The following is a 15,358-nucleotide window of genomic DNA, read 5'->3' as shown; positions in this document are numbered from 1 at the left end:
TAAAACAATCTTCTTTTAACATCAAAATCAACTCAATTAATTTGCCTTTTTTTTATCAAAGACAATTAAATTAAATCAAATATTTTTGATCAAAAGTTGAGGCCACTAAATCAGCCAAACAACCAATTAGAGTCAATGGACTTCTGCTATTGGGCCTTACCAGCTGACCCAATAGTGCAGGGTTTTTATAAGATATAAAAAAAATGGAAAAAGAAATAGACTAGGGTTTTTGCAGGCGTTGATGGTATAAAAACGAGTCCTTATCTCATCGTTTCGTTTAGGTCTGAAGGTTCCACTGTGTCCCAAACCACTGAGCTCATACCAACACAAAGGTACCACCGCCTATACCATTTCAACCATTTTTCATCGCTCGCGTTGTTCCTTGTAATCGATTTATGTTTTTCGATTTTCCCAGAATCGATTTGATGTTTAATGTTTTTCCCTGTGTTCTGTTGGATTAATCTTCTCTCTCTCGAAATTGCCCTAATCATTCATTTTTGTTGTTGGTTGAAACTGTTAGATATTGAACTATGATGGTTTCTGTGTATTAATTTTTTTTATATAGAAGTGAATTGGTGATCTATGGAGTTAGTAGCATTTGATTAGTTTCAGTTAATGGTGGGAACTGTTTGGTTTTGCCTCCGATGATGAACAACTGTGTGTTTTTTTCTGAGTTGTTTCCATGCTGAAAATATAGTGGAGACCTGAACTGAGGAGGCTAGTTATAAGAGCATTTGGGGCTATATAGGAGATGTTTTTTAGATTGTCTGTGCTGAGTGATGAGTGCTTCATCTACTGTCTGTGTGATGTCAGATGTTTTGGTTATCTTTTCTTGGATATTGATCTAGGGTAACATGCATGTCAAAGCTGAAATTAGCTTGATTTTAACTTGGGATGGTCACCCTAATATGATATGATATAGTTGAGTATGCATTTGCAGCTTGACAAGTGCCTATTCCTGTTTTAATGCGGATTACATCATCTTTTGAAATCTCTGGTTTTCATATGGATATAGGAAACATCAAATTTACATCTGTTATGAATTTGTTTGTGTAGTTAAGCTTTTGCTGTCCCTTCTGTCTACTTCATATGAAATGGCTACAGCTCTGTTGTTAGCATTTGTGTCATGTATATTTGAATTATAAATGTAGCCTGTTTATACATCTTTTTCAGTTCTATACATTTTAATAATTGTTGCATCTTTGTTGAGATATTTTTTTGTTACATTTATTTACTCATTTATTTGACTTGACTTTGATCCAGATGAATCGGGAAAAATTGATGAAGATGGCCGGTTCAGTTCGAACTGGTGGAAAGGGTACAGTGAGAAGGTGAATTAATATATGAAAGTTACTTCCTTTTCAAGTAATGTTAATATTGGATTTATCATGATTTGCTCTTCAAAATTCTTTGATGGACTTAGCACACATCACTGGAGATAAACACCAGGCATATGTTGACAAGAATTCTTTTGCTTATATTTCTGCTTCCCTACAGCCATATTGAGAATGTGTAACCAACACTAGCAATATTTTTTTTTAAATGAAACATTAATCTACAGTTTTGAATGCATTGCTTCAAGAGTACTTCTTTGTTTAGCACACATAGAATGCAACGGTTGAATTTAATTTAATCATGATATTTCCCCTTGTTTGTTTATTTTAGAAAGAAGAAGGCTGTTCACAAGACAACAACCACCGATGATAAAAGGCTACAGAGCACCCTGAAGAGAATAGGGGTGAATGCCATCCCCGCAATTGAGGAGGTCAACATCTTCAAGGATGATGTAGTTATCCAGTTTCTAAACCCCAAAGGTAACATCAGTTCGTAGTACTTAGTATTTAGACCATTTATATTTTTTATATACTAGGGCATGTATATAATTTTGAAGATAACTGACTCTGAAGCTTGATTTCTTTTCAGTTCAAGCATCTATTGCTGCTAATACTTGGGTTGTTAGTGGTGCACCTCAAACAAAGAGTGAGTGACTCCTATCTATTTATGTCTTGTTGTATAAGATAGCATTGCCAACATATTTGTTTATGTGTCAAGAGTATGCAAATAATAATCATAGCTGCATCAATTACAGGCTTTCCAAGTTATTACCTTTAAATATGTCAGATCCTTTGTGTATTTCCTTACTCATTGGAATGTCCCTTGTTTTTCTTATATTTTTGGAGTGTATTACCTTTAAATACGTCAGATCCTTTGTGTATTTCCTTACTCATTGGAATGTCCCTTGTTTTTCTTATATTTTTGGAGTGTACTAGGGCTGTTTCCCAAAATTTCTAGACCAATTTTACAGGACCTTTTCCCCTGACTTTATTCTAGTTTAGTTTTACAAACATTTGTAGAAGAATTTCCAAATATGCACTTACTACTGTTTTGTGGTGTTTGAATATTGACTGGATTGGTATCAAAAATTGATATAAAGTTTTCCCATCTACAGAGTTGCAGGATATACTCCCCAGTATCATCCACCAATTAGGTATGTGCTTTGTATGTTTTTCAAAGTTGTGGTCTTTCTTTATTGATCCTCCCTGCTTAAACACTTCGATTATCTAAATGCAGGACCAGATAATTTGGAAAACCTGAAAAAGCTAGCTGAACAGTTTCAGAAGCAGGCTCCTGAAGCAGGTGCTGCCGATTCAACCGCAGCACAAGAGGAGAATGATGATGACGTCCCAGAGCTTGTTCCAGGGGAGACTTTTGAGACAGTTGCTGAGGAGGAGACCAAGGCTACTTCTTAGAGTTTTATTGTGCCATTTATATATCCTGTTTTTTTTTCGAAAAAATTCTTCATTTTGAAATTTTAAGTATTTCAGGTGGTGTTCAGTTCTCCTGTCATATCCTTTAGACTGTGCAAACTCTCTTCAAATCAGCTTTCCTTAAGAAAAATGTTCCATTTTTTCAACTTTTTTGCTTGCGTAGGCTGACACTTTACCACCATTAATTTGAAGTTTTTTTGTGGCATACCTTAGAGAAGATAAATTCTGAACACTTTCTAATTCACTTCATTGTTAATCTTTTGTCAAAACTAATGTAGGGAACTTCCAAATTTGTTAAGTTGTAGATGCAACTTATTTGATCACACAAAGGTTTTGAATAGTTACAATTAATTGTAATTAATGTACCAGTGAAATGCTGGTTATGAGGCTATTCTAAACTTTAAAAAGCATCAGTAGTTGCTCCACATTAATAACTAAGTAGAATTTGTGCAACATAAATAACTAGCATAATATATGATGTTTAAAATTTGAACCTAATTTCAATTTAAATTGTAAACAATTAAATCAAACCAACTTTCGCCTTTTTTCTTAGAAGGTCGAATATATGGTAATAAAATGAGCCTGTGTCGCCCCACAGAACGCTTATCACCTAAGCTTCATGATAGTGAAAGCTGCATTGTGTGTAGATATCTGCTAATTTCCTTTTGAACATTTTGATAAAACACGTGTATTCCATTCCATACATTAATTCCATATCTTAATAAAAAGAGTTTAATGGATATGCACTGACAGTGTAAAATGGTTTTACACAGTCATCCAATTAAAGCATGCCACATAGGAGAGATAATTACATTTGACTTTAATTTTAATTAAAAGAATAAGATAAGATATTTTCTGATTTGGCGTAATTCAATTGGATGTCTGTGTAAAACTATTTTCCACTGTCAGTGCATATCCATTAAACTCTAATAAAAAACGTGTATAATGTCCTAATCCTAATGGGATTATAATGCAATTTCAGATCATACATTAAATTCATGAATCATGCTGATGGAAACTACACTTAAATACAAATAAGGTTTGAGCACAAAATTCATGTATTCCATCCTGATAATATTCCACAAATTTCGGATTTTGGACAAAGAGGGAAAATGATGAGTTGTACACCTTTCCACTTAGGTTAGGGAGAAGAAAATATGAAATGTAATGAAAAATGAAGATAAATACAGTTTTAACTTTTAAGAGATGGGGAAATAGTGCAAAATTCCATTGTACAAAATTCCCTGAAACACAATTGGGAAACACCTTTCAATGTAAAATTCATACCTATTTTACACTTGAAAATATTTAGGACAACTATGCATTTAGCATGTTGTTTCACTTCTCACAATCTAGGTACATATGGAAGTTATTTACACAGCTTCTTCTGCATGCGTTAATTTTATTTTCCAAAGAACTGAATCTTCTAATCCACAAAAAGCTTAGTTTATTATCTAGAGATTAATTAGGTCTTGAGTGGAGGTATTAGACTGAGGAGGATTAGTGAGCATATGAACAACTTCCCTCATGGTGGGCCTAGCAGGGCCCATTTCCTTCACACACATCATAGCTATGTTGAACATGTGGATGACACTTGTCAAGGGGTATCCACTGAGGCGAGGGTCCACCACTGCTAACACTAATGCAGTATCCGACGGCTGAGAGAGCTCTGACATGGTTTTGTTGACCCATCCAACGATGTCCACGCCATCTCCAAACTCACCCACTGGCTTTCTCCCTATGATCAGTTCCAACAGCACAACGCCAAAGCTGTACACGTCACTCTTCTCGTCCACTTTCAGCGTGTAAGCATACTCTGCCAACCATTCAATAGCACTATTTTAGAAACAAATCACTAAAAATATCCCATACAAACAGCATTTCCCAAACAAACAACACTTACCAAACAATATTAAAACTCAACGAATAGGCATTTCAGGTTGAAAATTTCTGAATGGAAAAATAGCCACACGTGGTGGGGAAGGTGTTTTTGAACACCACAAAAAAAAAATGAGTGTACGAAAGTGGTATATATTATTTTAGTGGTACACTAATCATTTATATCACGTGAGAGTTACATCATTAGAATTCAAATATTCCCCATAACTAAATTTTAAGGATGAGAATTGTTCCTGTAATGGGTTTGGGACCCATGGTGGGACGAAGGACCAATATGGAAAATGAGTATTTCAAATAGAGTAATGATATATACACACCTCATTTTTTAAACACTTCATTTCCACCTCTTTTTGTTTTTATTTCTTTCATCTTATCATATATCACATCTCATACTTTCTCTCTCTTCATTCCACCTCTTCCACCTCAAATGAGAGGTGTGTAAGTAACATTATTGTTTCAAATATGGAGCACAAAGTTGGTCGTTTAAGAGGTATAAAAATCATCCAACAAATATTGTAATTTTTTTTATACAACTACTCTCACTTTTTTGTCAATTTAGATATACTGATGAAAACTAACATTCACACATTCAAGCATTTTTAGCTACTTAATAGATGATTCACATTTTAAGTTCTAATAAGTAATTCAAAATGTAAGTCATAGTCCAACGGATAGTAAGGGAATGAGAGTTTTTCCTAATTGAAGGGAATCTAAGTGTCTCTTCAATTTGGATTGAGTATAGTCAATTAAAACTAGCATTTTGACCTTGAGTGGACTATTTACATTTTAACTAAGTGTCTATTCCATAATGGGACGCTCGGAAAATATTTAATTGTGTGAATGTGAGTTTTCCCTAATTGCAAGAAATTTCAATCTCTCTTGAATCTGGATTCCCCACGGTTAGTGAAAACTAGCATTCACCAAATCATTATATTAGTCATTTGATCTTAATTAGACAATTCATATTTTAAGTTCAAATAATTAACTCAAAATATGAGCCATATCATCTAAATTGACTGAAAAATGCTTGACTACATCAATGCGAGTTTTCCTTAACTATAAGGAAGTCAAAGACAATATTTATAAGTCGTCTGATATTAATCTGTTTGAAAAATGCTTCACTCCATGGTTTTGTAAATGAGTAGTTCATGAATTTGGAGGGAATTCAAAGCTCTTTATCTAATTCCTGTCATTTTTACTTATTTTATCTTTAGGTTTATCTACTTTTCTTATGATATTAGATATCAATTCATACCTCTTACTTGTCAATGTGTTATTGGAGTGTATAGGATTATTTATATTTTCCAACAAATAATAATATGCACTTGAATGAATAACTAAATTCCCTGTTTTAAATTCACTTGTCTGGTTACTATTTTCCCCACGTGTAGTTTTGATGTACTTTTTTTGTTTGATTATGGGAAACAAATCTAATGATAATTTCTGTCAACAGAGAGAACATAGAAAACGATGAAGAGTGAAGAGAATAGAACCTGGAGCAATGTAACCGTAGGAGCCAGCAATGGAGGACATGGACTGAGAAGCACCAGGGTCATACAAAAACTTAGCAAGTCCAAAATCAGCAACATGAGCCTCAAAATCAGCATCAAGCAAAATGTTGTTGGACTTAACATCCCTGTGAATAATAAGAGGAGAGCAATCATGGTGCATATAGCAGAGTCCCCTCGCCGCCTCCACCGCAATCTTATACCTCATCTCCCACCGCAAGTGCCCACCCTTCGCACCGTGCAGCCACTCCCCTAAGCTCCCATTCGGCATGTACTCATACAGCAACAAGTTCGTATCCTTGTTCGAAACGTACCCCAGAAGCCTCATTATATTCCGGTGCCGGATTTTCCCCAACGTCTCAATCTCCGCCCTGAAACCGTAATCGTTCCTCCCACTTCCCTGCCCTACCAACCGCTTGATCGCCACGTCGGTTCCGTTCGGCATGGAACCTCTGTACACGATGCCTGCTCCTCCTTTCCCAATTATATTCTCTTCCTTTAAACACTCGACTACATCCTCCGCCTTGATCTCCAGCCTCTGGAACGCGGTGAGCTTCCAGGCCTGCGCTCGGTGCAGCCTCCGCTTTCTGACCACGTGCACCGTCACCGCCACCAGCAACACCGCCGTGGCGAGTGCAATTCCAATCACAATCGCCCTCACCCGCGCCGTTTTGGCGCGGGTTTTCCTTAACGAGTCGTAGAGGACAGAAGGACAGGATGCTCTGTGAGGGAAACAGAGGTTCGGGTTTCCGGCGAACGTCTTGTCGTAGTTGAATACCAGAAACTGGCCGCCGGTGGGGACTGTTCCGGTGAAATTGTTACTCGAGAGATCCAGCGTCGTGAGGCTAGTCATGAATCGAATCTCATCAGGAACCGGTCCAGAAATCTCGTTGCGTGAGAGATTCAGAATGCTTAAGTCCATCAAATTCTTCATCCCCTTCGGAACCTCGCCGGCGAGGTTGTTCCGGCTGAGGTCTACCGCCGTCAGAGAAGCACGGTGAGTGATCGTCGTTGGGATCGGACCTGTGAGGTTGTTGCCGCTGATGTTGACTTTGGTGAGCATTGGGATTTCAAAAACTCCCCCCGGAATTTCTCCGATGAACTCATTGGCGTCGAGGGATAAGCTCTGCAACGCTCTGAGGTTTTTCATCGCGGCGGGGATTTTTCCGGTGAAGAGGTTGTTGGAAAGCGTGAGCGTCCCGAGAGATTCGCCTGAAATCACGGAAGGCAGTTCGCCGTTGAGGCGGTTATTGCTCAATTCCGTTATCGTAACGGAAGGCAGTTGGAAAACCCCTGGTGGAACTGGACCGTCAAGGAAGTTGTTAGCCACGCGAATCTTCGTGAGTGACCTACACTCGCCGATTCCCTTGGGAATTGGGCCACGGAAGAAGTTATCAGTGATGATGAACGTTTTCAACCTCCCGCTTTTGCATAGATCCGGCGGAATCAACCCGGTGAGGTGGTTTTTGGTGACGTCGAAGTATAAGAATCTTCCGTTTCCGCCGAGATTGTGCGGCAGCACGAAGGAGAAATTGTTCTCCCAAACCTGAAGCGTTTCGAGATTTGGAAGGTCGCCGATGAAGGAGGGGAGAGAGCCGCGGAACTTGTTTTGGAAGAAGTTCATTAGAGTGAGATTCTTCAGTTTTGAGAAGCTCTCCGGGATCTCGCCGGTGAGGTCGTTGATGGAGAGGTCCAGTGACATGAGGCTCATCATGGAAGATAGCTCCGGCGGAATGGTTCCGGTGAGGTTGTTCATCTGCACGAATAAGGAGTGGAGTTTGGTTAGATTCCCCAGGCTCGGTGGAATCTCGCCGGTGAGGTTGCAGTTAGCCATTTCTAGCAGGCGGAGATTCTCCATGGAACCGAACGCCGGCGGGATTCCACCTTCGTAAGCGTTCGAGTAACCGAGGTGCAGTTCCTTCAACGTCTTCAACTTCGCCAAGCTCTCCGGGACTCTCCCGGTTAAGCTGTTTGCGTTCAAGCCGAGAAACTCAAGGCTCTGAAACTCCGAGTAGCTCTCCGGTATTGTACCGGAGAAATAGTTCCCGGCGAGGTGGAGGTACTTGAGTTTCTCGAGCTTGACGATTTCCTCCGGGAGAGGACCGGAGAAGCTGTTGTCGTAGGCATCAAGGGCCTCGAGCTCCGTCATGCCAACGGTGATGTTACCAGGGAATTGGCCGGAGAAGAGGTTGTGGGAGATGTTGAGGACCTTGAGGGAGGTGAGGCTTGCAAGGTCGGAGGGAAGCTGGTCAGTGAGGTTGTTCATGGAGATGGTGAGATTCTCTAACTTCTCCAACAACCCTATCTCCGGCGGAAGGTGGCCGAAAAGCGGAACCAGCGTGACGTTGAGAGCAACCACTCGCAAGTTCTGGTCGCACGTTACGCCGGAAAACGAACAGTGTGCTGAGAGTGAGGTGGAAAACTTCCAATCTTCGAGTGCGTGGTGTTTGGCTTTGGCTCCCTTCATGGATTCTTTGAGCTTTAGCAGTGCATCGAGATCACTGAATGAAGAGTACACCACTGTCCATCTGAACCAAATTAAGGTAAAACATAGCACTAACAAGTAAGACACTCTGATTCTCATTTCAATTTTGTTTAATGCTTCTTCCTCAGTTGCTTCTTGCTTCTTGTTTTCGTATTTTGCATTTGGCGTATTTATCTTGGTATCAGAATTCACACACCACATGCATTTGTTATGCTGAGTGTCTATTTATAATCATGATTATACTAAATTAGTGTATGTGATTGGTTAACATATAATTTGGTGGCTGGCGTATAATACTGTAATATGCTTGGCGCCACTAGTGAAAGTCCACTCTCTCTCGTGGACTTAGCTTTTGTGGGAAGACACATGAAATCTTTTTGTAACCAGTAACAGAGGTTTAATTTAAGCTTTGTATAAGTCTCACTTTGGAATGAAACAAAAAGTTGTTGAGTATAAAATGAAAGGAGAAAAGTTGTTTTACGTGGAACACTTTGGAGTGTGTATAACTGGGGATAGTTGTGACTCTCGTGGAAAAGGCAAACTAAGCATAAATTCTCTGCTCCCACGATCATCCACTAGATATTGCAGAATCGTATTCTATATGTGATTAAAGTGTGTATCATGCAACAATGCATTTTAAAGTAAATTATTTTATTGAATTGAAAGTGATTCTGTACCTAATTAAGGAGAAGAGAATGAAGACTAGCTAGCTCGCCACAATACACCAAACGATAGAGTTTGTTAGGTTATTGTCTAATCAAAATATGAGATTATATGTAAATACACGGGTTTCTGTTGAAATTTAACTGACATACACATTAGCAGTGATTAAAAACCACTAATATAATATTCATAGATACGTTAATTGGATTGTGTCACCGTGCATCATTTCTGAATCAAAATTTTCACTTATGTCTTCCTTTCCCACCACTTCTTTCTTCTCTCATTTCATGTTTCTTATACATATTATATGGTACCTACCAGCTTATCAAAAAAAAAAAAAATGGTATCTACCAAATTTATTTTCCAGTGCATGTGTTAATTTTTTTTAATCATTAGATATAGTTAGTTATGAGTGTACACTACATCTTGGAGTGTAACAAATTTTACTAAAGATAAAAGAAAATGGGATATATATATATATATATATATATATATATATATTTGATAATATGATAAAAAAAAGGAGAAAATGAGAAGATAGATTATATAACAACTTACAGAATTCTTTTAATTAACTTTATTGATTATATATAATAAATGGCGAATTCTGCTAAACCCACACCAATTTTCTGATGGGTTATAGTATATAGATTTTTTAAAAAATATTTAATATTGATTTGCGTATATAACTGATTCATGTCATTTGTTATCTTTAATTTTCATGTTTTTAATTGGATGAGGCATACGAATATTGATAATAGAAAAGAAAAGAAAGATGCTCATTTTCTTTCATCCTTTTTTAATTTAATGCTTAATACAGGGTACAATGTCAAGAACTCTAGATTCCCAAATAGCAAAGCTTCTAGAATGGATTCCTGTTATTCCTTCAACATTTCGTTCATAGTTTTGGCAACTGGGAACCACTCATAAATGGATGAGTGGTACACATCTTCAAAAAAATGTTCAATACTGTCATTTGTCAACCCCTCTAATGATAGCGACAACGAGTTAGTGTCCGCGAAGTGCTCAAAAAAAATCTTCTATTATTGGCCCTCTTGATTTCTTCGTCTTTTACATGGCAGACAGTCCTAGTTCTCCTAGTTCTTTCTTTTTATTCTCTAAGCCTGATTTTTGTACTTCCCTACATAGATATGGGAGTATGGGACTACAGTTATGTTATAATCAAGCCCTTTGCAAGTTGGCAACCGAAAATATTGAGAGATTCTACTTAGGAAAAAGATGATTATGTGCAGACACACACTCATTTGGGTGTATACCACCTTTTTTAAGAGGAAAAAAAGAGAGTGTGAGAGATGGAAGTATTACTCATTTCTCATAACTATCTATAGAAAGAAAAATTGAGTGAAAATGAATAAGAGATAATTGAGGCTGCATCTACCGTGAGTCAGTTTGTAACTGACAAACTGACGCACGGTGCTGCAGTTACTATTCCCCATCTAAATTACAAAAATACTCATTTTTTCTTTTAACTTTTCTCTCTTCTTCTTTTCTCTCTCTACCTTTCCGCTCCACAAACTAGGCCTGTCCATGTACAACCGGCCCGAACCGGGCCCGACTAAACCGAGGCCTTTTTTGGCCAAACGGGCCGGTCGGGCCGGATTTCGGGTTAACCGGGTGCAAAAATGCGGTTTTAGGCGAGTTGGTTCGGTCGGTGTCGGATTGGGCTCGAGCCCGACCGAACCGACCGAAGTATCTATGTTTAAAAAAAAAAAATAGGCCCAATCCAGTCCAATAGTGATAGTCCATTAGAAACCCTACTTTTATCTTTTTAAGTTACAAACCTCACTTTCTATCTATCAAGCCGTCACACACACAAAGTCACACATCTTCAGAGCACCAACCTGCAAACCCTAAGCACCACCCAGCGCCGCCACCTCCTCTCAAACACCGCGCGTCATCGTCGCCTCCTTCTTCATGCGCTTCCACCCTCACCCACACGGTTTCGAGCCTCCTTCTTCTTTGTTCGCCGTCGCCCTCGCACGACGGAGGGGGTTAAGTCCCCACCATCGATGAATCGTACTAGGACCAGATGATGGATTGCATTTGGTTGGAGCAGCGACGATGGAGGGGGTTACGTCGCCACCATCGAACACCGTCTCTCACCACCAACCCAGGTCGCTGGTCTCTGGCTCTACCTCACTTGATCTAACTCTCCCTCTCGCGATCTATATCTCCCTCTCTTGATCTGGCTCGATCTTCAAAATATGGTGTGAAGAGGACACCGTTCATGGCCTCTCTTGATCTGGTTACAGTGATGGTTTATTTTCAGTGTAAAAATTAGGTCTTTTTTCTTCTAAGAATTCTTGATCTATGTAATATGTATTGGAATTGAATGCATGTTTTTGAAAAGTTTCTGTCTTTTCTATGATTTGTTGAGGGTTAGGGTTTCTATTTGCTGGATCTTCCTCTCTTTTTGTGATTTTCTTTTTTATAAAAAACCGACAGCACCGACCGAACCGAATGTAACCCGAAAAACCCGAACCCGATAAACCCGATTCTGCTGGATGGTCGGTGGCGGGCCTGATGGTTGGGTGTTTTTCACCCGCCGTAACCGACGGCGTCGGCCCGAAACCGACCGTACCCGACCTATGGACACCCCTACCACAAACCCAGCAATTTCAGCAATTCACCACACATGTTGTTGAGGCAACAATACAAAGTTTCTCCATGATCATCTTGGAGACCTTCAATGCTAACGTGATTTTGGTCCCTTTGGTCCCCTAAATCTGGGTTTTAACACCATAACACACCATCAAAATCTGCAATATATGTTTAGAAATCCAACGGTGGAGAACAAAGAAAGGGGAAGGGGAAAGAACTCAGATTAAACCAGATCTGTATTTTCACCACAGGCTTCTCAAATCAAAGTCGCACACCGTCAAAACCAAGAAATAACAAAAATCAAACAATAGTGTATAGAAAAATCAACACTTTCTTCATACAAGCATCTAATTTTCTTTTTCCTTTTCTCAATAATGTGTTTTGCATTCCCCATTTTTTTCCAGTTGTTATCTGAATCTCCTACTGCGGGTTAATTCAAAGCTGAACCATGGTGGAGATTCTGAAATTCACTTATGATTTTGACAAATTAAATCAAAACTTTTCAGATCCAGCTCCCTGTTTTACAAATCCAAACTTTCCAGATCTCAGATGGAGAAGGGGTTGGGTGGTGGTGGTGGTGGAGGTGGGGTGGGCTTGGTGCTTGTTCCGCCTGCGACGACAGTGTCGACGTGACGAAGGTCGTCTTCTTCAACATCTTCCTTTTCTCTCTCGTGTCCAGTGCCTGAAGCTTACCCTCAACCTCCTCACAGTAAGGATGTCGGCAAGGCTTGTCGTGACCACATCAATCTCCATGGCCGGCATGCTGGACTCCGCCGTGGGTTATCAGGCACGGTGGTGGGGTGGGGGAAACGTGGGAAGGGAGAAGGGTATAACAGTAAAACAATATATATTTAACAAACGAATTTTTTTATTGGTAATTGATCTAAACTATTCAAATTAAAAATATTAAATCTATTGGTCCAAGAATGAACTGAAGCACCGTGCGTCAGTTTGTCAGTTACAAACTGACTCACGGTAGATGAAACCGATAATTGAGTGTGAATATATCATAACTCTTGAACAGGAACATCCAAATGAGGGAGATAAAGGGGGGAAAATGAGAAAAATTATTCTTGTACACCAGAATAGTGACATACATGATATATCATACACTTGCAATCTGTGGCGGTTACTATTCTGGTGTACACGGATCGGAACAACGCCAATAATAATCATATGCGTCTAATTACCAAACACGCAAATTATCTGACATGAGTTTGTTCGAGTCTAAGTAGAGATTTCAGGTTTAAAAATAAATCATGTAAACACAGTTGCATAAAATATTTAATTTTGAGAGTTTTGTCGTCTATAGAAGTCCAATCCAACTCAAATAAATTTGCTTTAATAAAATATACATGTGGTTTAAAAAAAACGTCTGCCCATCAAACATGAATAGCTATCGACTAAATATATATAAAAAAATCACTGATACAAATTCTTGGAGGAAATTTCATTCTTAATCGTTTTCTACCTAACCGATTTCCAATATAAGTATAATCTAACGAAGACTATTATTAACCTATACATATTTTTATATACATGCAGTACCAATTACTAAGTGTAGACACAATAATTACAGAAAGATCGTGCACTATAGCTATCTATGTTTTATCTGCTATCTGATAAGTCTGTTTCTTGCATTATGTGAACATGGTGGAAACACCTTTAAGCGTGAATCATGTTCCAGTTGACCTATATATATAGACCACTGATAGCACAGCATGAGCATACTGCACTAAGGTCAATGATTAATAATATCAAAACTAAAAATTAAACACTATTTCACGTTTGCTTGTATTACCTGCTTCCTTGCGGCTAATCTAGGCATTGTCGCGACATCTTAAGTAAGAATGATGTTAAACAAATATGCTTTCCTCCAACGTGGCTAATGAATAGTTCAGATAGTCCTTCACTCGCTCATCTGATTTTAAATCCTACCATGCATAGTATACTTAGAACATCTCCAATGCTAGTTTTTATAGTTCTTAGCACTATTTATGTGGGCCCATATTGCCACATGTGTTTAAGCAACTCTCAAGCAATTTTGCTTCAACCATGAGTTCTTAGTTCTTACCACTATTCATTTGGTCTCACCAACCACATTATTTATACTTTTTATTTTCATAAAGTAATAAAACAAAACTCATAAAATAATAAAGTAATTTGGATGAGAGAGAAATAATTAATATTTTAAGCTAAGAACTCAAAAAACAAAACTTCTTATATAAGAACTGAGTTCTTAGTTTTAAGAACCAAGGAGTCCATGTCAGCACCTCCAATGGTAAAGTTCTTAGTTCTTAGTTCTGAACTCTAAAATAAGAACTAAGAACCTTGCATTGAAGATGCTCTTATAATAAATGATTCAAGGAACACTCTTAGATGTAGATAGGGTGTTTACGGGTTGAATTGAATCGGTTTTATAGGGAAAAATCATCTAACTTAATTTCATTGATTTTATGATTTTATTATCTAATGCATTTATCTTTAAATTCAAATCTGAACTAATGCGACCAATTTATAAAAGCTTGAATTAGATTTTTCGGTTTTTGTTTAATTTATTTCTTTTCTTTTTTTTGATAGACAAATGTTAGTGGTTGGTTGTTAGTAATTACAAATGCTCCTCCTTAGAGTTCGAACCCTGGACCTTCATCTCCAACACCTATTTCTACCCTTAACTAGATTATAGTGTATAAATTTTAATTAAAAATATATAATATATGATAACTACAAAATATATAGCTTATAGAAACACATTCATAAATTATAACATAACTAATATTATTCAAAATTATGATTATATTTCTTTATTTGGAGTCATATTTAATGTAAAAAGTGAAGTATAGCTAAAAAACAGAACGTATTTCTGAATGTCTATATACTATTGAACTATATATGAACTATGAGCCGGGGGACATATGGGTTGGGTAGGGGGAGGTCCAGGGATCGAATCCTGGCGGACGCAATTTATCTTTCCGATGTACAAAAAAAAATGAACTATGAGGTGAGAGTACTACCTATTGATTAGGTTATTTTGTTTTTCAATGATTATTGATTTAGCTAGGCTACTTTGTCACTATTTCTTAAAAAAAAAATACTGTTATTATTGGACTATGCCAATATTAGATACTTTTAGTTATTGGCCAGTTATGAAAATTTAAGCCCATGTGGCCCAATATTAGTCTATATTTTTATACAAGAAAAATAAGCATTAGCTAATAATAAATCTAACCATCGAAAAAAGCTAATAATAAATATCAGGGGCTTCCCCTAATAATAAAAGTAAAATAGTTATATTTTAAGCTTCAAAAGTTATGAACAATGTAATATTATAATAATAAGGAAAAAAGTTTACAGAAAAATATGAAATAAATTCTTTTATATAGGATTTTTTCAAAATATATATTGTAATTAAA

The 15,358-nt window shown here is 37.7% G+C and overlaps 2 protein-coding genes and 1 non-coding gene across 3 annotated transcripts; 2 read left to right on the top strand and 1 right to left on the bottom strand.

Annotated features, from left to right (window-relative positions):
- The first annotated feature begins 214 nt into the window (after nucleotides 1-214).
- On the top strand, nucleotides 215-2,914 carry LOC130747514 (nascent polypeptide-associated complex subunit beta-like). Its single transcript, XM_057600475.1, has 6 exons — nucleotides 215-332; nucleotides 1,264-1,331; nucleotides 1,666-1,814; nucleotides 1,924-1,980; nucleotides 2,450-2,488; nucleotides 2,572-2,914. The coding sequence occupies exons 2-6, from the start codon at nucleotides 1,264-1,266 to the stop codon at nucleotides 2,748-2,750; spliced, it is 492 nt and encodes a 163-aa protein (XP_057456458.1). The 5' UTR covers nucleotides 215-332; the 3' UTR covers nucleotides 2,751-2,914.
- LOC130709658 (small nucleolar RNA Z159/U59) lies at nucleotides 638-719 on the top strand. Its single transcript, XR_009010135.1, has one exon. It is a non-coding gene; the product is annotated as a small nucleolar RNA Z159/U59 (small nucleolar RNA).
- A 1,061-nt stretch (nucleotides 2,915-3,975) lies between the features above and the next one.
- Nucleotides 3,976-8,950, bottom strand: LOC130747510 (leucine-rich repeat receptor-like kinase protein HAR1). The gene is made up of 2 exons (XM_057600470.1): nucleotides 6,161-8,950; nucleotides 3,976-4,584 (listed from the first exon to the last, which is right to left on the bottom strand). Exons 1-2 carry the CDS (start codon nucleotides 8,859-8,861, stop codon nucleotides 4,223-4,225), a joined length of 3,063 nt encoding a protein of 1,020 aa, XP_057456453.1. The 5' UTR covers nucleotides 8,862-8,950; the 3' UTR covers nucleotides 3,976-4,222.
- Between the last annotated feature and the right edge of the window lie 6,408 nt (nucleotides 8,951-15,358).

This window comes from Lotus japonicus, chromosome 3 (genome assembly GCF_012489685.1).
Source record: "Lotus japonicus ecotype B-129 chromosome 3, LjGifu_v1.2".
NCBI lineage: Eukaryota > Viridiplantae > Streptophyta > Magnoliopsida > Fabales > Fabaceae > Lotus > Lotus japonicus.
This window is presented reverse-complemented; position numbering and strand designations above follow the sequence as displayed.

Coding starts and splice junctions, on each gene's coding strand:
- LOC130747514 (XM_057600475.1), top strand. CDS start 1,264: ATGAATCGGGAAAAATTGATGAAGATGGCCGGTTCAGTTCGAACTGGT. Junction 1,981..2,449: donor TGGTGCACCTCAAACAAAGA/GTGAGTGACTCC, acceptor TCCCATCTACAG/AGTTGCAGGATATACTCCCC. Junction 2,489..2,571: donor CAGTATCATCCACCAATTAG/GTATGTGCTTTG, acceptor ATCTAAATGCAG/GACCAGATAATTTGGAAAAC.
- LOC130747510 (XM_057600470.1), bottom strand. CDS start 8,861: ATGTGGTGTGTGAATTCTGATACCAAGATAAATACGCCAAATGCAAAA. Junction 4,585..6,160: donor CTACGGTTACATTGCTCCAG/GTTCTATTCTCT, acceptor AATGGTTGGCAG/AGTATGCTTACACGCTGAAA.